Raw genomic sequence first — 21,854 nt, 5'->3', positions numbered from 1 at the left:
AAGGTTCTTGCTCTCAGGAGCTTACCGTTTTTCTTCCCCTCTAGACAGAAAATACATGAAATAGCTAGAATAAAGAGGGCTAGAATAAATGTGCTGTACTAAAACGTGCTGGGATTGAGATGACAGAGAAGGGGATGCAGCGAGGTCCACCAGGAAGGGCAGAGGAAGCTTCACACCTGAGCTGGCGTGTCTGTGGTTATGGGGCATTAAGGAGGTGACTGACCCTGGTGTTGGGAAGAGTTTGGTCAGATGGCGGGGGGTGTGTGTGTGTGTGTGTGTGTCTGGGTGAGGCAGAGGAATCCAGGTGGAGGGCTTAAGACAAGTAGAGATGCATCGTGGGAAAGGACTGGATTTGAAACCCAGCCCTGCCCTCTCTAGTTGTGGGCAAATAATTTGCCTGCTCTGACCACCAGTTGACTCATCTGTAACATGGATTAAAAAAGCAACAAGAAGCTACCGTAAGCGATACCCAGAATGTTAATTAGGGATTTGCATGAGCGGGAGGTCTCAGTTGTGTCTCTAGGATATGTAGATGGATGACACCACTGGTCCCTGTCTTGCTTTGCAGTGGTTTTCAGAGTGTGGAGAGTTAGTGTTGGTACCATGACCTCCTCAAGGCTGAGGAATTCATATTTCCCCACACCACCTACTGTGGAACTCTGCTCTCTGTAGGAGGAGAGGCTCAGATCCTTTTCCTTGTTGAGTGTAGGAGAGACAGTGTTTCACCAGGAGGTTATAGTCACTATTGAAGAGATGCAGAATCATCACATCTTTGTGCTTAGATTTCTCTGTTCTTGCCTTGTTGCAGATGAAAGCCTCAGAATGAATAACGGTGCTGAATTCACTCAGTGGATTAAATGCTTGAATCTAGGTGCTTTCCATGGTGAGCAGGATGGTGCTTGCTCTGTTTGTGAATATTAGGTGGTCAACTCTAGCATGTCCTTGCCTGGGAATGGTGTGGGGTGGGGTGAGCTGTTAAGGATTCTCTGGGCTTATAAACAACGTAGGGAATCTTTGATGATGTCGATCTCTGCTATTGGAAATGTGGTCCCCGGGCCAGCAGCGTGGCGTCACCTGAGAGCTTGTACCACAGAATCCCAGGCCCCATTCCGGACTTCCTGGACCATAATCCACATTTTAGCAACACCTGTAGGTGGTTTGTATAGCCACTGAGGTTTGGGAAGGACTAATGTTGAAGATTGGACGTGAATCTTAGAGTTCAGGCTCCCCTTTCTCCATGGAGGAGCCTTAATAGTTCTGTCTGGATAGAATTTATCCCTGGTTTATATCTGACTCCCTTACAGACCTGAGGAAGAGGTTTCTTCTTCTTCTTCTTTTTAGTTTTTATTTTATTATTTTGGCCACACAGCATGTGGGATCTTAGTTCCCTGACCAGGGTTTGAACCTGTGCCCCCCTGCTTTGGAAGCATGGGGTCTTAACCACTGGACCACCAGGGACGTCCTAAGAAGAGGTTTCTAATTGACTAAGAACTGTGCGATCGAGATAGGAAATGGGGAAGGAACAGAATATGAAAAAATTGTTCCTGACTTGACACTTTTAAGATTTACCTTAAATTAGTGATTGAGCTCAGGGTCTGTAAGACTTTGCTTATGGAATTGTCAGGCGAGTGTATGTTTCTCGGTTTTTGTCTCATCACAACAAAGACTCGGAGTGACGGACATTAAAGCCCCCTCGGCGTTTCACAGCTCTCGGGTCTCGGACAGACCGTGTTATATAGCTCTTAGACAAATCAGTGTTACAGCTCAGTGTTATAGCTCTATTTTATTTAGAAGATAGCAGGAAAATCCATATTCAAGGCATGAGGGCACATCGATCCAAAGACGTGAAGAGAAGAGCCCCCCAGCGCATGGGAGAGAGAGAGAGCTTTGGCTCCTCTTTTTATTTGTTTTTCTCTCCCTGGGCCTGTCCTGTGTAAATTGGGCCAGCCAGGAGTGTAGTTTGTTTTACCTGAGGTCCTCACTCTGGTCCTCGGACCTTTTCTCTTCCTTATCGTTTAGCCACTGCCATCCTGGACTCCTTTTCCCTATTGTAACTACCTAATAGAATCAAGTGAGTCAGATTCTTCTTACCTGAATCATTAACTGCTACTTATTGGCCATCTTGTTTTGTTCATTAACTTGGCTTTTCTGTCTCGTTATTTCCTTTAGGTAAATATATTTTAAATAGATGTTAAGAGGACCATTTTTATTTCCTTTAAGTGGCCATTTTCTGAAATAACTAATGATGAAAGACTGTGTCATTTTATTGATGGGATTTTACCAGCTCAATGTTTTCAGTAGTCCTGGGCCTTAGGATAAAGCATAAAGAGTTTTTTTTTGTTTGTTTCCTTTCTAAAAATATTTTTAATGTTTTTAAAATTAATTTTTATTGGGATAGAGTTGCTTTACAATGTTTAGTTTCTACTGTCGAGCACAGTGACTCAGCTATATGTATATATGTGCCCCCTCTGTTTTGGATTTGAATGTTGGTTTTTTAGTGTCTTTTTTCCTGCATCCCTGTTACAAAGGGGCATGTTGCTAGCATGGCCTCATCACATGACCTTTGTGCCTTTAATCAGTTGATTGACTCTCCACTGATTTGACATTTTTGAGATGAGGCACTGAGCTGTGGACCAGGGATGAAGCCGGGCTAATGCTTTGAGTTCTTTGCTCTGTGCTGCCTGGGTGGGCAGTGTGGATCTCCCAGGCTCTGATGCAGCCAGTCTTTAAATGGAAGGAATTGGACCGAATTTATGATTTTCATGGGATACGGGCTGAAAGGTTGTTGCTGAGCTGTGAAAGACGCTGGGATTCTCAGCCTCCAGAAGAGAAGAATTCACTCTGGGGCTAGTGACGAGGCTTGATAGCTCAGAGCTTTTGTGTAATAAAGTTTTATTAAAATATAAGAGAGATAGAGAAAGCTTGTGATATAGACATCAGAAGGGGGCAGAAAGAGTGCCCCCCTGCTAGTCTTTAGCCAGATGTTATATAGCTACTAGCAGTCTGTTAATTAGAGAAAGGAAATGTCTCAAAACTCAGAGACTTGCACCAGACCCCTCACCCACAACATGCATTTTGAGATAACACTGGCACAAGGTGAGTTGTCCCAGGCCATAAAATGATTGACATGAATCTTGAAGAAAGGCAGATTTCCAAGCAAGTACAGTCTCATTAACATAGCTGAAGAGAACATTTGCATGAGTAAACCATACTGGTTTGTCAAGTAGGTTCTGAGTCTTAGGCAGAACCACTTGAAGACAGAGATTAGGGTAACATTAACATAGCTCAAGACAAACATTTCCATAAGGAAAATACATTGGTTAGCTCAGGGTTTGAGAAAAGTTCAGTTCAGGTGGAACCAGGTGTTGTCACGGCAACCCAGAATTTTAAAAGAAACCTCTTTTTAAATTTGTATAAAGAAAAGGAAAAAATCTAACACTTGTAGTTTGCTTCCTCCTGCGGCTTAAGAGAGAGATTAAAAAAAAGTCTGACACTGGCAGCCTATTCCTCCGTTTGGAGACCCCTGGCCTTCCTGCCTGTTACTCTCTCAGGGCTGTATGAGCAGGTTGTGTGTGGATCAGGATCTTGGGTGTGGGGAACACATGTTGTTTCAGAAGCACAGTACCGTTGTCTTTATTTGGAAAATAAAAAAAAACCTTTTTTTTTTTTTTTAAAACAAGAGGCAGAATGTAAAAGCATGATTCGATGTTAGGGGGTTCACGTGCGATGGAAAGCACGTGGGACCCCCAGTTAGCAGCAAGTAACAACATTTTTAGTGACCACAGAGTGCCAGGTATTGTTTTAAATTATCGATATGCATGTACTTTCACTTAAACCTCACGGGTCCCTAGACTGTCAGTCCTGATAGCATATATACAGGCAGACAGGTGAAGTGTCTTGCTCAAGGTCATCACAGCCAGTGTGTGGGTGGATGTGGGATCCAAACCCAAGCTGAGTCGGCAGCTTGACTGTGTATCTGCTACCTCTGCATCCATAGTCTGATATGAATCAAGATCACTTTAATCTGTGCTTTACCTTCTGAAAAAGAGACTTTTGTAATGTATGTAACTTGTATGAAATTGCCCCTCAGTCCTCACCTGCAGGAAAGAAAACAAACAAAAATCCTGTTTTCCTCTAAATCCAATTAAAAAATTGGTTCAGGGACTTCCTTGGTTGTTCAGTGGTTATGTTGTAGCCATGCGTTCCGGGAAACAAACTGACTCAGAAGGACAATGTAGATGGTGGAGTGCAATTTATTATACTGGCGGGCCCAAGGCAGAGTCTCCTCTTAGCCAAGGACCCCGAACAGTTTTTGTGAAAACCTTATGTACCCTAAGTGTATGTGCTCAAACCCACCTCCCCCAATTCCCTGAAGCTAGTCTGAACAAAGGAAAAGAAAGATACAATCAAAGTTAACCTGTGATTCGTATACCTTAAGCCTAGATAGGTAACAGTGGATGATTATCAATAGGCCTGTGGTCATACCCCAATAAGCATAATAGAATTTATGATTCTATTCAGTTACATAGATAATTAGGATATTCTTTTAGGTGACGGAGAGTCTAGGTATGAGCCCTGGGGCTCTTCCACCCAGGGGATCTGGTTTTCCAGTTGGTGTGTCATTTCCATAGATATTGGGCATAGCTCAAAGTCCACAGTCCAGCCCAAGATGGAGTCCTGCTTTCAAGATGGAGCCTGTTCTGTTTCCTCCTTCAGTTAAGACTGTACTTCTACTGCAGGGGGCACTGGTTCTATCCCTGGTCAGGGAACTAAGATGCCACACACCCTGTGGCTTGACCAAAAAAAAAAAAAAAAAGAATTGACCTAAAGTTCCACATCTAGGGAGGTGTTTAGTATCAGTGGATCAATAATCAGTGGAGGATTCCTTCCCCACTGATCCAATTGGCTAGAAATTTCGGAGGGCCTCCAGTCCTCATTCCTGCTCGTGGGCCAAGCCAGCACTGCTCATTTGAGAGTGGCCAGCACAGTGTTTTCTCCCTCCACGCTCAGCTTGGCCATCATGATCTCCCTGGGGCTCCTGAGGCCAAGGCTCTTGGTTGTGAGTCCCCAGGTATCCACGAGTCCACTCTCACCAGAGGTTTTCAGCTGCCCCTGCCCAGGAGCTGGGAAGACAGAGCCTAGAAATGGGTACAGACATGGGATGCTGGTGGACACAGAGCTTCCTGAGGGGAAGGGAGTGTATCTTTCATTCTTTCCTCATATAAGCTTGTAGGGGATGGGTTAATTTCTTTATCAAATTATCCTCCAGCCTGTAAATGACAGCAAGATTTAACATGACTGATCTTATACAATTTTATTAGTATCCAGTGTGCATTTCTCTTGTTGGTAAAAGCAGCTAAGTGACCAAACTGAGATAACCTCATTAATTATTTGTCCTATCCGCATGACACTGAGGAAATAAAGGGAATTCTTTAAGTCTCTGTTACATCTTTTATAACATAGGGTTAGTAATAGTTTCTGTCCCGCAGAGGGTCCTGGGGTAGGGGTGGGGATCAGCTTTAACAAAGGCCTTTGAGACTAGCCAAGCTGGAGGGAAGCGTACAAGTAGGTGTGTGTGTGTGTGTGTGTGTGTGTGATGGGGTAGAGACTGGAAATGTTGTGTCAATGCCGTTTTATGGTGTTTGAACTCACGTTGTCCTTTTCTTGCAGTTGTTTTATTAATTGGAGTTTGTGTTCTGCTTCAAATATGTCCTAAGACCTCTCTGATAAACTACTGTTTTGGCCTGTTTAGGACCCAACCGACTTTGAGTGGAGCTTCTGGATGGAGTGGGGGAAGGAGCGGCTGGTGTGGTTGTTCCTTGGCCACATGAGCGTGTCTCAAGTCGCCAACCTGATTTCGAGGAAGGTACGGTCATGTGCATCATTTCCATTTCAGCTTCTTTCTTCTTTGCTTTTTGTCAAGAAGGAACCCTGAGCTAGGAAGTCATGGGGCATGGATATTGGCCTTTGAAGCCTGGAAAAGGTGAGAAAGGTTTGTTACTGGTCAATAGAGGAATTACCAGATAAAAAAATAAAATCAAAACATAAAAATAAAAGATAAAGATGTGATAAATTGTTACTGTTGGATAGATACTGCATAATGACTTACATATGTTGTGAAAAGATTACCACGATAAGCTTAGTTAACACCCATCATATAGGTACAAAAAAAAGAGAAGAAAGAGTGTTTTTTCCTGTGATGAGAACTTTTAGGATCTCCTTGCTCAGTGGCTTTCAAGTATACCTTATTGCAGTAGCCACAGTTGACACGGTGTACACTAGAACTTACTTTTCCCATCATTGAAAGTTTGTAACTTTTTACCACCTTCATCTAACTTTAAAGAAGCTTCCAAGCAAACCTAATAATAAAGAATACATGATTTTGCATTCCTAAACTAATAATGAATATACCTACCTCAACCTTCATTAATGGGTTTCTTTTCTTCCACAAGTTGTTTTGGTGTTTTGTTATGACAACAACCTTTCTAGAAATCTAACATTTTTATTTCTAACACAAAGCTTCTCTGCCCATACGTGGGTGACTTACTACCCCTAGGTCTCAGCTTTCCCATCGGTAAAATGAATAGCTCAGTATCTGTATTTTCTTTCCCTGTTGGGGGAAGATGAACTATCTTGGGGAGGATCTGTGAAACGAAGCTGTTATCATTACGGCTGCTGTCGGAAAGGGCCAGCTGTTGTGGAGTGGAAGAGTCCTGGATGATGGATTAGTTCCTGGACTTGCTCACTCGTTAGCTTTCTGACCATGGAGAGGCATTTCACCACTGAATCGTAATTCATCATTTTCTATAAAGTAAGGTTAATGAAATAATAATTTTTTTTTCCTTTTAAAAAAATGGTGGGCTTCTCTCTATTCACAATAACCAAGACATGGAAGAAATCTTAATGTCCATTGACAGATGAATGGATATAGATGTGGAAATGGAATATCATGTTAGTCGCTCAATCGTGTTCAACACTTTGCACTCCCATGGCTCCTCTGTCCATTGAATTCTCCAGGCAAGAATACTGGAGTGGGTTGCCACTTCCTTCTCCAACAATAGAATAGTACTCAGCCATAAAAAGAATGAAATAATGCTAGTTGTAGCAACAAAGACGAATCATTCAGTGTCACAGTAATCCAAGTCTGTGCCCTAACCACTGATGCCAAACAAGCTGAGGTTGACCGGTTCTATGAAGACAACACCTTCTAGAACTAACACCAAGAAAGGTGTTCTTTTTACCACAGGGGATTGGAATGCAGAAGTGGAAACTCAAGAGATACCAGGAGTTTAGCCTTGGAGTACAAAATGAAGCAGGGCAAAGGTTAACAGAGTTTTGTCAAAGAGAACAGGCTGGTCATAGCAAACACCCATTTCCAACAACCCAAGATATGACTCTACACATGGACATCACCAGATGGTCAAAACTGAAATCAGATTGATTATGTTCTTTGCAGCTGAAGATGGAAAAGCTCTATACAGTCAGCAAAAACAAGACCTGGAGCTGACTGTGGCTTAGATCATGACCTCCTTATTGCCAAATTCAGGCTTAAATTGAAGAAATTAGGGAAAACCACTAGGCCATTCAGGTATGACCTAAATCAAAGCCCTTATGATTGTACAGTGGAGGTGATGATTAGATTCAAAGGATTAGATGTGGTAGACAGGTGCCTGAAGAACTATGGACTGAGGTTCATAACATTGGACAACAGAGGGTGACTAAAACCATCTCCAAGAAAAAGAAATGCAAGAAGCCTAAATGGTTGTCTGAGGAGGCTTTACAAATAGCTGAGGAACTAAGAAAAGCAAAAGGCAAGGGAGAAAGGGAGAGACATTCTACTGAATGCAGATTTTCAGAGAATAGCAAGGAGAGAGAAGAAGGGCTTCTTCAGTTAACAGTGCAAAGAAATAGAGGAAAACAATAGAATGGGAAAGACTAGTGATCTCTTCAAAGAAATTGGAGATAGGAAGGGAACATTTCATGCAAAAATGGCCACGATAAAGGACAGAAACGGTAAAAACCTAATACAAGCAGAAGAGATTAAGAAGAAGTGGCAGGAATACACAGAAGACCTATGCAAAAAAGGTTTTAATAACCTGGATAACCACAGTGGTGTGGTCACTCACCTAGAGACAGACATCCTGGAATGTGAGGTCAGGTGGGCCTTAGGAAGCATCACTATGAACAAAACTAGTGTATGCCTGTGGCGGATTCATTTTGATATTTGGCAAAACTAATACAATTATGTAAAGTTTAAAAATAAAATAAAATTTAAAAAAAAAAAAAAAAAACAAAACAAAACAAAAAAAACTAGTGGAGGTGATGGAATTCCAGCTGAGCTATTTCAAATCCTAAAAGATGATACTGTTGAAGTGCTACATTCATTATGCCAGCAAATTTGGAAAACTCAGCAGTGGCCACAGGACTGGAAAAGGTCAGTTTTCATTCCAATCTGAAAGAAGGACAATGCCAAAGAATGTTTAAACTATAGAACAATTGCAGTCATTTCACACACTAGCAAGGCAATGCCCAAAATCCTTCAAGCTAGGCTTCAACAGTACATAAAGTGAGAATTTCCAGATATACAAGCTATATGTAGAAAAGGTAGAGGAATCAGAGATCAAATTGCCAACAGCTGAAGGATCATAGAGAAAGCAAGGGAATTCCAGGAAAACATCTACTTCTGCTTCATTAACTATGCTTAATCCTTTGACTGTGTGGATAACAGCAAACTGTGGAAAGTTCTTCAAGAGATGAGATTACCAGACCACCTTACCTGTCTCTTGAGAAACCTGTGTGCGGGTCAAGAAGCAACAGTTAGAACAACTGGACGTGAATGGTTTAAATGGTAAACAGCCATTTGACTGGTTCACATGGCTCAGATGGTAAAGACTCTGCCTGCAGTGCGGGAGACCTGGGTTCTATCCCTGAGTTGAAATGATCCCCTGGAGAAGGGAATGGCTACCCACTCCAGTATTCTTGCCTGGAGATTTCCATGGACAGAGGAGCCTGACGGTCGCAGAATTGGAGACGACTGAGAATTAATACTTTCACTTTTTTTCAGTTCAGACAGCGTGAGATGCAGATGAACCGTCTATTTGTGGCCGGATGGGCCTCCTCCTCTCCAAATTCGCTCCATTTTCAGCTCCTGTTTTGTACTCACCACCATCAGAAAACTACCTAGTTTAGGATATAGATGTTCCTCTGGTTAATTTGCTTGTGGCTCTTACTGTTAGGAGGCCCTATTCAGGATGGCTCAGAGCTCCTGGCTGAAACCCAGCTTTGTCACTTTCAAGCAATGCAATCTTAAAAGCCAGTTAGTTAATATCTCGGAGTCTTTCGCCTCATTTTGTGCATCTGGGATGGTACCGCTTGCTTCCTGGGGTAGTGGTGAGGGTCTAATAGGTCTCAAGGTTGTGCTAGCATATGACGACAGGCAGTGAAGAGGTGGCTGCCGCGGGGGCCTGCTGGCGTTCGCTGTGTGCCGTGACTGCGGTCTGCGTGGGCTCCTGGGAGCAGTTCCCTCCGCGGTGTTTAGAAAGGAGGCATCTGTCTGAGATTCTGAAACCCCAGAGGGCAGAGGCTGTCTCTTCAGCCGTACCTGTGTTCCTCTCCCGCGTGGCTTTCTCTGACCCTGTTTCAGGCTTGTGCTGGCTTGTGGGAAAAAGGACAGGGGGACACAGACCAGGAGCTGAGAAAGTGACACCGGAGATGCCTCCTGGGAGGAGTGGGCCACATCTACCTGGGGATGTCAGGTGGTGGCTTGAAGAGGGTGGAGCCATCTGCTTATTTCAGCCTCCTGCATCTCCTTACAGGCCTGGGAGGACAGGTGGGCCTTGTCCTTTTATCTGCAGCGCACATCTTAGGCAAACTCAGTAGGCGGTTTTGTTTGCAGTTTTCTTGGAATGAGGCAGAGTTCGCACTGAGTCATCTGTGTGTGTGTATGTGTCTGTCCCATCCCTCTGTGACCACAGGTTTGATTTGTGTGACAGCTGGTGGGCAGGGTTCTGTGAGGCTGGAGCACACTGCTCTCTTTGTCCGTGTCCACTTGGTCCTTATGTAATATGAACCTCAGCTCTGGCCCCACCACCTGGACTGAGCGTCCCAGATGGCCTTAATTTGCGTGGCTGTTTTTGGTACTTATTCAGGGTGGAAGATTTGGGCTGCACTTAGCTTTTGTCTCCTCTTCTCAGGGGCATCATGAACTGTGGATGATGCTATAGAGACAGGCATTACCACTACTCGTGGTTCCGACCCTAAAGGATGCTTCTGGGCTCCGTCTGCTGTCTCGTCCCATCTCTCTTTTTGCTGGCCTCAAAGAAGAGGTTATTTTCAAAAGCATGATTTTCTTTTTCTTCTCCTTTTTTTTTTTTTTGCCATGACAAGTAATAAAAACTTTCCACTGAGCTCCCCGGCCAAGGTTAAACGCCTTTTCTCTGGGTCGGGCTCTCTCGTTGGGTTTTGGCAAGACTGGCTCAGGGACAGCGCGCTGGGAGGGGAGGCTGAGAAACGGCTCTGAGCTTTGGCCGTGGGTTTGTTATGCTTGGAGCATGTGTAGGGTGGGCCAGACAGTGGCCTCCTTTCTTGAACACCCTCACCACCTGAGGCATAGTGTTCTCTGCTCTCAGAGCCAAAAATACCCCTGCATGAGCTTTTGGAGAAGGCTGGGTGCCCTGGCTGACCACAGGGTGCCTTCTCACTCGACCTCTGACCGGCAGAACCCACGTCGTTAGCGCTGAGCCCCGACCAGCTGAGCTCATCAGCTTCAGGCCTGAAGAGCGTGGTCCTGTGGCGTTGGCCTAGATGAGGAAGCTCACCTCTGGAAAGCTGTGGTGCTCCTTTCCAGCATATTGTCAAAACCACACACCTAATAGGAATCTCACACACTAATGGGTTTCTTGGAGCCAGACTGCTCCTCCTCCATCAGGGCCTCTCTTAGGAGGGGTGAGATTGACTTGGTTTGGGCCCACTGGCCTTTGCCCTCAGGAAAAGCAGGCTAGAATGCAGTTATCTGGACTCTGGGATGGCTTTGGGTTTTTTTCCTGTTTGTGTGGGCGTACACACACACACACACACACATATTCATATGAGGATATATCTCATATATTGACATATATATATTGGTAGCATCTGCAGTTGATTATGTAGTGTGTAATAAATTATGCTGTGCATAAGCATTGTTGAGTGACTTCTGTTATTTATTTCTCAAATAATGCCCGCTGAGTGGTTTCTGGGCAGATGTACAAAGAGAATTAGTGCACAGCAAAGTCTGGTCCAGTTGCCAACAGGAGTCTTCACCATGGCTTTCCGGTTTCGTTCCTCCCCGTGGAGGTGAGCTAATGAGGGAAACCACTCAGGCACACCCTGCCTGAGTGCCCCCAGCTGAGAGCAAGCTAAAGCAGGCAGGAAGGAGAGATGGCATGAGGGGGGCATGGCCAGCCCAGCTCTTTCTGTGGCTGAGTCCTGGCTCCCCACGAGGAAGATTTGGAGACTAGATTTGCAAAGCAAAGGCCACAAGCCCGTGGTCTTTTCTCAGGTGCTGATTTCGGCCTTTGAAATGTGCCAGTTGAATTTGTCTGTCTCTCTGAAGCCTTCCCTGGCGTGCGAGGACTCAGGTTCTATCAACGAGTCTGCATTCATAGGTGGGTGCCTGTGCTCTCTCAGCTGAGCGCTATTTGAGGCTTCCCTCAACACATGATTTGTAAGAGACCTTGGTAAGTGAAAACTGGAAGTAGGCAGCGAGATGTGGAACAACCCCTTTGTACCTTATTTGCAACAGCAAAGTGGTCTTGGTTCATAAGGGGTTAAGTGATACAAGCAGACACTTTGGCAATCAGCCAGTTTTCACATTAGTGACTAAAAAGCCCCGCAGTTTGGTGCTTATTTCTTGTTCTCAGTCATAACTGCCAGGTTAATTCCCAGTACTTGCAGAAGCATGTCCATCTTTCCATCTACCCATCCATCCATCTACCCACCTATCCAGCTATTCTAACCATTCATTTGTCTAGCATTTCTGAAACACTTGCTGTCAACTAGGTACCCTGTTAGATTCTAGGCTAATACTATAGTATGATGAACAAGACAGGAAATTACTTTGTTAAGGGAACCTATGCAGAGAGAATCACTTGTGCCCCATTTTAAGAAGTGGTTCGGTGTTAACACAAGGAGCGGTAGGAGCAGAGGGCGGGTTTGCTCCCCGATTTCAGTCTGGCCCAGTTCCATCAGAATGTGCCATAGTGGTTAGTCTTGCTTTATCCAAACTGCCACAAAAATAGAGTGCAGTTTCCTTCTTATCGTTTGTTAGACTTCAAAAAAGTTTCTTCTCTTTCTGCCTTCCTTTTGTCTTTTACCAGGAACTGAAGAACCTGGAATAAAGAGTGTTAGAGGGGTCAGGATAGTTCTGGTGGGCTGGCATCCTATGCTCCAGCAAAGTTCACTCAACCCATCTTACTGATGCAAGTTTCAGGTCACTCACACTTTGATCCCCTTTAAAAGAGCATGGTAAATGCAAGTTAAAGCCACTACCAGAATGATTCAGACATAAAACAGTAACACCACCAAATGCTGGTGAGGAAATGGCATAAACTGGATCGCAAGCATGTTGCTGGTTTTTGTTCAGTTGGTCATTCGTGTGTCCGACTCTTTGCAACCCCGTGGACTACAGCACGCCAGACTCCCCTGTTCATCACCAACTCCCTGAGCTTGCTCAAATTCATATCAATTGAGTCAGTGATGCCATCCAACCATCTTGTCCTCTGTCATCCCCTTCTCCTCTGGCTTTCCATCTTTCCCAGCATCAGGGTCTTTTCCAGTGAGTCGGCTCTTCTCATCAAGTGGCCAAAGTATTGGAGGTTCGGCTTCAGCATCAGTCCTTCCAATGAATATTCAGGATTGATTTTCCTTAGGACTGACTGGTTTGATCTCCTTGCAGTCCAAGGGAAACCCAGGATTGAACCTTTAGATTTTCAGTCTAATGTTCTCCCAACTGAGCTATTTCAGCTCTATGTTGCTGGTAGGACTGTAAGATGGCCACTCTTGGAAATTGTTGGACAGTTTCTTACAGGACTAAACTTGTAACAACCATGCAGCCCAGCAAGCTCACTCTTGGGCATTTATCCTGGAGGCATGAACACTTGGTTTTACACCAAACCCTGCACATGTATGTTCATTTCAGTTTTATTCACAATAGCCCCAAACGGGAACACAGCCCAGATGTCCTACCACAGGTGAATGGTTAAAGAAACTATGGTTCATACACCCCATGGAAACTGCACAGCAATAAAAGGGGCAAGCCTTTGATACTCACTGCAACTTGGGTGGATTTCAGGGAATTATGCTGAATGGAAAAAGCTAGTCCCAAAGGTTACATACTGTGACTTGAAATGACAATATTTTAGAAATGGAGACGATATTAGTGGCTTCCAAGGGTTGGGGATGTCGGGGAAAGGGAGCAGGAACAATGTGGGTGTGGTTATAAGGGGGCAGTGCAAGAGATGCTTGAGGGGATGGCATGGTTTGGTGTCTTTCCTATGGTGGATGGTGAATCTATTTGTGATGAAACTGTATGGAATTAAACATACACACTCGAATGAAAGTGAAACTGGGAAAACCAGAATGCTTGTGGGTTATAGCAATGTCAACGTCCTGGTTGTGATATACTTTGGTTTTGCAAAGTGTTACCATAGGGGGAGATTGGGTAAAGTATCCATGGGATCTCTCTGTATTATTTCTTTTAACTGCAGGTGAATCTGCACCTATCTCAGTAAAAATCTCAGTTAAAGAAAAGCATCGTGTATAAGTAATATTTGATTAGAATTTAATCTCTTAGTTAGGAACGTCACATTTCAGTTCAATGCAATTCAGTCGCTCAGTCGACCTTTTGCAACCCCATGGACTGCAGCACGCCAGGCCTCCCTGTCCATCACCAACTCCTGGAGCTTACTCAAACTCATGTCCATTGAGTCAGTGGTGCCATCCAACCATCTCATCCTCTGTTGTCCACTTCTCCTCCTGCCTTCAATCTTTCCCAGCATCGGGGTCTTTTCCAGTGAGTCAGTTCTTCGCATGGGGTGGCCAAAGTATTGGAGTTTCAGCTTCAGCATCTATCCTCCCAATGAATATTCAAGGTTGATTTCCTTTAGGATTGACTAGTTTGATCTCCTTGGAGTCCAAGGGACTCTCAAGAGTCTTAATACCACAGTTCAAAAGCATCAATTCTTGGGCACTCAGCTTTCTTTTGGAGAAGGCAGTGGCACCCCACTCCAGTACTCTTGCCTGGAAAATCCCATGGATGGAGGAGCCTGGTAGGCTGCAGTCCATGGGGTCGCTAAGAGTCGGACACGACTGAGTGACTTCACTTTCACTTTTCACTTTCATGCATTGGAGAAGGAAATGGCAACCCATACCAGTGTTCTTGCCTGGAGAATCCCAGGGACAGGGAAGCCTGATGGGCTGCCGTCTATGCGGTTGCACAGAGTCGGATGCGACTGAAGCGACTTAGCAGCAGCAGCAGCAGCAACAGCTTTCTTTATTGTCCAACTCTCACATCCATATATGACTACTGGAAAAACCATAGCTTTGATTAGATGGACCTTTATTGGCATTAAATTAAGATTGTGTTTTATTTGTACATGTTACTTGATCAGCATGATTCTTTGTGCCTCATTTTAAGTTCTCAATCATAATTGTCATTTGAACCTCTTAAATGGATTGGTTTGTTTTGACTTTTAGGCAGATTTTTAATTAATTAGTTAATTGTTTTGGCTGCGCTGCACGACTCATGGGATCTTAGTTTCCTGACCAGGGATTGAACCAGGGCTCTTGTCAGGGAAAGTGTGGGTTCCTAACCTCTGGATTGCCAGGGAATTCTCTAGGCAGACTTTAAAACCTTGAGCTTGACATAAAGTACATGTGTGACCAAACCTGTGTGTACCTGCCCAGATTGCCCTGGGAACCTGGGAAAAATGTCTTTAAAGTCCTTCTAGAAGGAGATGAATCAGAAGTATTGTTTTGGAATAAAACATAGCAGACTTTCTTCTTTAGTTTTAAAGAGTTAGAAGTTTCCTAGTATATTTGATGTCAGAGGCTCAAAATCTAATATTTAAGCATTTTCACTTATGAGGTGGACACAGGTTTGATAAATACGTAAGAACTTTTGGAGTAGAAATAGGTAGGGCAGGGCTGTCTTTAGGCCTTTGAGTATGTACAGGGTCTTCGAAACCCTTGGAAGAAGCCCTCCTCCTCCTCAGAGCAGCAGACCCACCATGCTGCTGCCTCACTGCTGGGCAAGGGTTTGTGTCCATTTCTTGCCCTCTCTGCCCTGCTTCTTGCACGTGTGTGTGTGTGTTGCTGGGGGTGGGGGATAGGGCTGCAGGAAGTGTGCCTTAAGGCAGCAGTCCCCAACCTTTTCGGCACCAGGGACCGGATTCATGGAAGACAGTTTTTCCACAGATGGGAGTGGGAGGAGGGGGGATGGTTTTGGGATGATTCAAGTGCATTATTACTTTACTGTGTACTTTACTTCTACTGTTATTATTGCATTGTGATATATAATGTAATAATTATGCTACTGGCTGTTAACACAGAGTCAGTGGGAGCCCTGAACTTGTTTTCCTGCAGCTCGATGGTCCCATCTGGGGGTGACGGTAGGATCGCCTGCCGCTCACCTCCTGCTGTGTGAGGTGAGCTTTTCAAGTCAGTGCATTCATGGAATTCCTATCTATCTGTGGCCCAGATATCAGTGCATTCATGGAAATCCTATCTATCTGTGGCCCAGTTTCTATCAGGTCACGGACCGGTACTGGCCGGTTGGGGACCCCCACTTTGAGACTGCATTGATGGTGGGGACTGTCCTGCACTGGTGACAGAGAGCAAGGCATGAAAGTCTAGTCATGCTGTATCAGCATTTTAGTGGTGTTTTGGAATTCTCATTGCAGTTGTGTAGATTCCAGTTGCATTCACTTTACAGCGTGAAAAATCAATATTTCCATGAAGTTCTAATTTATGTAAGGGCTTCTCAAGTGGCACAGTGATAAAGAATCTGCCTGCTAATGTGGGAGGCACAGGACGTGTGGGTTCAGTTCCTGGGTTTGGAAGATCCCCTGGAGAAGGGAATGGCAACCCAGTATCTCCAGAATTCTTGCCTAGAGAATCCCATGGACAAAAGAGACTGGCGGGCCACAGTACATGGGGTTGCAAAGAGTTGGACCTATCTGAGTGAGCACACACAATTTATATACATTTGTAAAAAAATATTTTATTTTTTTATTTATTACTTATGGCTGTTGCTGTGTGTGGGCTTTCTCTAGTTGCAGAGGGCGGGGCTACTTTGCACTTGCAGTGTGTGGGCTTCTCATTACAGTGGCATCTGCCTAGAACACAGACTCTAGGCAGGCGGGCTTCCCGGACCAGGGATCGAACCTGTGTCCCCTGCAGTGGCAGACAGATTCTTTACCACTGAGCCACCAGGGAAGCCCTATATAGGTTTTGGCTGGATGGCATCACTGACTCGATGGACGTGAGTCTGAGCGAACTCTGGGCGTTGGTGATGGACAGGGAGGCCTGGTGTGCTGCGATTCATGGGGTCGCAAAGAGTCAGACACGACTGAGCGGCTGAACTGAATTCTTTTTAGATTTTTCACATTGTTCTGTTTCATCACCTGACCACTGTGAATGTATATAGTGGAGTTGCCTTTGCCCATTGGGGTCAATGAGTGGGTACTAGGGGTATCAGAGAAGGTAAGTTCACATGAGCGCATTTGCTGTGATGTCTTAGAGAGAATGGTGCTGAATGTTGCCTGCCTGTACTCTGACAGGAAGAAGATGGGAATATAGGATGACCTTGTGAGCCCTCAAAGTAGCGTTTGTGAGCTCAGGTGAATTCATCAGACTCTTTGGAGCAGATGGAGTTTGCACAGCCCTGCTAGTAGTTCCTGAAGGTTCCTGCAGCTTTTCCAAGTTGAAACAGCTTAAGTCTGTGGTTAAGTTCCCAAATGAATCCCAACAAACAGGCTTTTTCCAAATGGATCAAATAGCACTTAATAAAACGTAGCTGTGTTACAGGTGTGTGCGAAGCCACGCACTCATGGGAATGGATTCCAAGCGGTGAATGTTGTAGATCCTGATTAAAAAGACACCCCCGCTTTTTCTTAATTTGTTAAAGCTACTTAAAATACAGTTGGCAACCTTATTCCTTATAATTGAACTCTGTCCAGAGGTGAGTTTTTAGGGGAAAGTTGGAAGCAAACTTCTGTGCTATTTAATGTGGGTAGTAGGATGGAAAAATAGTAAAAATGAACTGTAGATTTCTCTGATTTTCTTGGAACTTCAAAGTGGCTGACCCAGTTGTTCATTTAAAATGTTCTCTCTTGGGCTGGAGTATAGATTTGGGAGATAATTCTACTTCGGCAATATTTTGGAAGCATTACCATTGAAAGATGGAATTTATAATTTGCAGTCCACATCTGTCTTTCCCTTAAATAAATCATTTTTTCCATAAGAAGACCCAATTTTAAGTAGTCCTCACTTTTTAAGTCAGTGCATTCATGGAAATCCTATCTATCTGTGTATGTGTGTGTTTGTGTGTGTGTGTGTGTGTATATATATATGTATATATATATATATAATTTTTAAAGTGTTTATTGAATTTGTTACAATATTGCTTATGTTTGATGTTTTGCCTTTTCGGCTACGAGGCATGTGAGATTTTAGCTCCCCGACCTGGGATCGAACCCACAGCCTCTGCATTGGAAGTCGAAGTCTTAACCACTGGACTACCAGGGAAGTCTCTGGAAATCCTGTTTTCGAATGCCCATCAAACAGACACATCATGTTTCCTATAGGACTAGCTGCTAGCATTTGCAGTGTACGCAGACATTGCTGTGAGCATTTTACACTGTTAACTTAATTCTCACGACAGCCTCATGAAGTGGATGCCATTATTCAAATTTTATATGTGATTTAAAAGAGAGAGATTTAGTAACGTATCTAGGGTCAAACAGCTAGTTAATGGGGACATCAGAATTTATTTAGGCAATTAGACAGCAAAACTTGATAATTCTACTACTAAGATATATTGCCTCTCAAACAATGTTAAAACATTATTGTGGTTTTTTTAAAGTAAGGATTTACCAGCCAGATATGACCAAGAGTATAGTGTAAAAGCAAAGACATGTTAATTTTTTAAAACTTTTTATTTTGTATTGGGATATAGCCAATTACCCACCTGCAATAAAGGAGACCCTGGTTTGATTCCTGGGTTGGGAAGATCCACTGAAGAAGGGATAGGCTACCCCCTCCAGTATTCTGGCCTGGAGAACTATACAGTCCATGGGGTCGCCAAGAGTCGGACACGACTGAGTGACTTTCACTTTCGTAGCCAGTTAAGTGTTAACGATAGTGTCAGGTGAACAGTGAAGGGAGTCAGCCGTACATGTACATGTATCCATTCTCCTCCAAACTCCCCTCCCATCCAGCCTGCCTCATAACACCGAACACAGTACCATTTGCTATACAGTAGGTCCTTGTTGGTTATCTGTTTAAAATACAGCAGTGTGTCCATCCCAAACTCCCCATCTATCCCTTTCCCCATCCTCCCCCTCACCATAAGTTCAATCTCTGAGGGAAAAAAAAAAAAAAAAACCATGTTAATTTATCTAGTTATTCAATGTCAATAACTATAAAACTTGAAATAGAAAAATTCTCTCCTAAGGTAGTAATAGATGTATCAATCAGATTTACTAGACAAAGGCCTCAATCTCACCCACTGAAAGCAGGTACTTTTTCTGTGACCTAAATTTGACTGAATAATATGCTAATGAAAAAAATGTAATTAGATATTTACTTTTAAGTCTGTGGTTTAGACTTTAGGAAACCTTTTGTGGTTTGGATGGCCCAGTTTCTAAATAAGACTCCGAAGAAATGCACACCAGTGCTTCCTCTCACCTTCACTTTCGCAGAATAGTGTGGGTAGTGGCTGGTGTGCCAGGCTGGCAGCTTTTCCGGCTGTCTTCTGGCTTCCATAATATCTGTTGGACTGTCAGCTATGTGTCTTATTGTTGTGGGATCCACTGGCCTGCGGCTGTGGCTGAAGGCAGGAAAGCAGCTCCTTGCTTCTGGGTGAATCTGGTGAAGTTCTGAGGACCTGGGGGTGGGCAGCCATCACTTTGGGGCAGGGGTCCCCAGCCTCCAGGATCTAATGCCTGATGGTCTGTGGTAGAGCTGATGTGATTGACGGAAATAAAGTGTACAATACATGTAACGTGCATGAATCATCCTGAAACCACCCACACACCCCAACTCTGGTCCATGGAAAAATTGTCTCCACTGGTGGCCAAAAGGTTGGGGACTGCTATCTGGGGTTAATGTGGAAGGTCCTTCTGAATCCTCTTCATCCGTGTTAACACTAAATCCCCAGGACAATGAGTTTGGTTAAAGGGTCACAAAACAGAACCTTCAATGGCAAAGGCTGTTAGCTTACTTTCTCTTTTCTCTCTCTCTCTCTCTCTGGGTCCTTCTCTGTCTGCAGCACAAACCCTGGATCCTCGCAGTCTACGGGATGTGGGCCTGCCGCTGTGTGCTGGGGACCCAGGGCACCGCCATGGTTCTTATTCACGCCACTATCTCCTTCTGTGTTGCTCAGTTCCGGTCTCAGTTCCTATCATGGCTGTGTTCTCTCTCTCTGCTCTCTACACTGAGACTGCAAGATGTGGAGGAAGTTAAGGTAAGAGTCTCTGTTTTTTTTTAATACCAATGGGAAGGAGAAAACCTGTTTTGCAATGCCAATATCCAGGTAGATGCCTTTGTTTTCAGATAAGAGTCGATCCAAGAACTGGGATGGGTCTCCCCCTCGTGGCAGCAGAGGGTGTTGCATCCTGCGATCCTTTGTATCTGACTTTGTCTTAGCCCTCCAGACTGAGGGACTAACACACTTCAGCCCTGGGAGGCTGTCCAGGCCCACCCTGTACCTTTTCTCCCAGTTTGGGTCAGCATGGATGGTGCCAGACATCACAGGAACAAAAGCAAAAGAAAGCAATAATCCCCATGTTGTTTAGTTGCTAAGTCACGACCGACTGTTTCTTGACCCCATGGACTGTAGCCCATCAGGCTCCTCTGTCCGTGGGATTTCCCAGGCAAGAATACTGGAGTGGGTTGCCATTTTCTCCTCCAGGAATAATCCCCTATGCTTTTAATAAAAAATCATCTGTAAACTGCTGCACAGTTTATAGGGAATTCTCACATCTTTACTTCATCAGAAGCCCACGGTGGTCCCTGAAACAGATAAGGTTTAAGTATTTTCCTTGCACAGAAAATCTTGGGGAGCTTCTGATATTCTTCCTTTAACCATGTGTTCCTGTGGCATTTTAACTTCTGTCCATTTGTTTACTCATTCACTCATTTATTGATTCATATGATGGCAGTTAGAACTGGTGAGCCCTGCACTGGCACAGACATGGGGAAGGACACACCAGGAAGAATGAGCGGGTGGTTTTCTAATCTCTTCTATTCACTGTGTGTCCTCTTGAAACCGGAGGCAGTATTTAACCTGAGTCTCAATTTCATCGTTTGGAAAATGAAGGTACGAGCTGCTCTGCCTTCCTCATGGAGTTGTTCTGAGGACCTAACAAGATAATGTGTTAAGCAATTTTGTAAAAATGGTAGCATTTTGAAAATTCAAGATGTTTTTTTTTTTTTTTTTGCTGCTGTTGCTGCTACTGCTGCTAAGTCGCTTCAGTCGTGTCCGACTCTGTGCGACCCCACAGACGACAGCCCACCAGGCTCCCCCGTCCCTGGGATTCTCCAGGCAAGAATACTGGAGTGGGTTGGCATTTGCTGTTGTTAGGCTCTCTTAATTTTTTTTCACTCTCACCAGTGGACTGGCGTGAGTAGGTCAGGTGGCAGCTCTCTCCTAACAAAAGATACTTAACTTCCCAGAATGATTAAGCTACCTGATTATTTAAATAAGTGTGCTTAAAATTAGATTTGCAATAAAAATAAAAACAAATCCACATCTAACTTTTGGGGGATCTGGCAAGTATTCAAAACAGTCTCCGATTGTAGTGATCGTTTATTTGGGGCCACTAGCATCAGTTATGGGCGTCAGTGGTGAATAAATTATGTATGTTGGTGATGTGAAAACTGTTGCCAAAGAGGAGGGAGCGAATGACCAGCAACTAGTTGCGCTGGGTTTCCATACTTTCACACGTGCAGTTTTCTTGATTTTTCTTGGTGTCTGCTGAAGTCCTGGACATGGAGTAGAAACTCTGTTCAGTGCTTGATTTTTCTGTGTAAAGCCTTGAAAGGCTCTCATGGGTCAAATGAACTACTCTGTCCTTTGTCCCAATTCTATCTTTTGTATCTATTTTCATCACCTGGTTTTCTCATTAAAAAACAATACGTATATATTTTAGAAAATATGGAAAATGTAGAAAAATAGATTATACAATGATCCATAATTTTACTCCCTTAGTAGTATCAAGATTTCATCACAGTTGCTTTTAGTCTTTTGTTCTTCACCTAGTTTTGTACATACTTGTTATTTCTTATTTCATGCTGTCTTGTATACCTGTTTCCTGTGTGAGAATTCAGGTTCATTGAGGGCAGGGACTATTTCTTTTGATGATGTGTCTCTAAAGCTTGTTTGGAAAATAGTCCTCCGCTACATGTGAAGCCAAATTAATGACAGAGAGCCAGAGGAAAAATCTGTTGAAGACATAAATCCCACGTGACATTTACAGACACACATCATTTTATTGTGCTTCGTGGGGATTACTCTTCTAACAAATTGGTTTCCCGGCACACCATTCTTGTGTACTTTATTCCTGCGCACTCCCCAGCACTGGCGTCACCAGCTCAGC

General features: G+C 44.0%; 1 protein-coding gene and 1 non-coding gene across 9 annotated transcripts in view; one reads left to right on the top strand and one right to left on the bottom strand.

The window, feature by feature from the left end:
• The window catches only part of HHAT (hedgehog acyltransferase), a 376,524-nt gene that overhangs the window by 54,400 nt on the left and 300,270 nt on the right, over positions 1–21,854 (top strand). For 7 of the 8 annotated variants that reach the window (XR_003029814.2, XR_003029815.2, XM_024976884.2 and 4 more), the window contains 2 exons: positions 5,753–5,866; positions 19,526–19,720. Coding sequence is in view for 6 of the 8 variants with exons in the window: in XM_024976884.2 (XP_024832652.1) it covers positions 5,753–5,866; positions 19,526–19,720 (309 nt within the window). In the remaining 2 variants the exon portion in view is untranslated. The remainder of the gene's footprint in view (positions 1–5,752; positions 5,867–19,525; positions 19,721–21,854) is intronic. The other variant, XM_024976889.2, reaches the window with a different exon arrangement.
• TRNAW-CCA (transfer RNA tryptophan (anticodon CCA)) lies at positions 1,385–1,458 on the bottom strand. Its single transcript has one exon. It is a non-coding gene; the product is annotated as a tRNA-Trp (tRNA).

This window comes from Bos taurus, chromosome 16 (genome assembly GCF_002263795.3).
Source record: "Bos taurus isolate L1 Dominette 01449 registration number 42190680 breed Hereford chromosome 16, ARS-UCD2.0, whole genome shotgun sequence".
Lineage (NCBI taxonomy): Eukaryota > Metazoa > Chordata > Mammalia > Artiodactyla > Bovidae > Bos > Bos taurus.
Note: the sequence above shows the minus strand (reverse complement) of the source record. Positions and strands in the feature narration are given on the sequence as shown.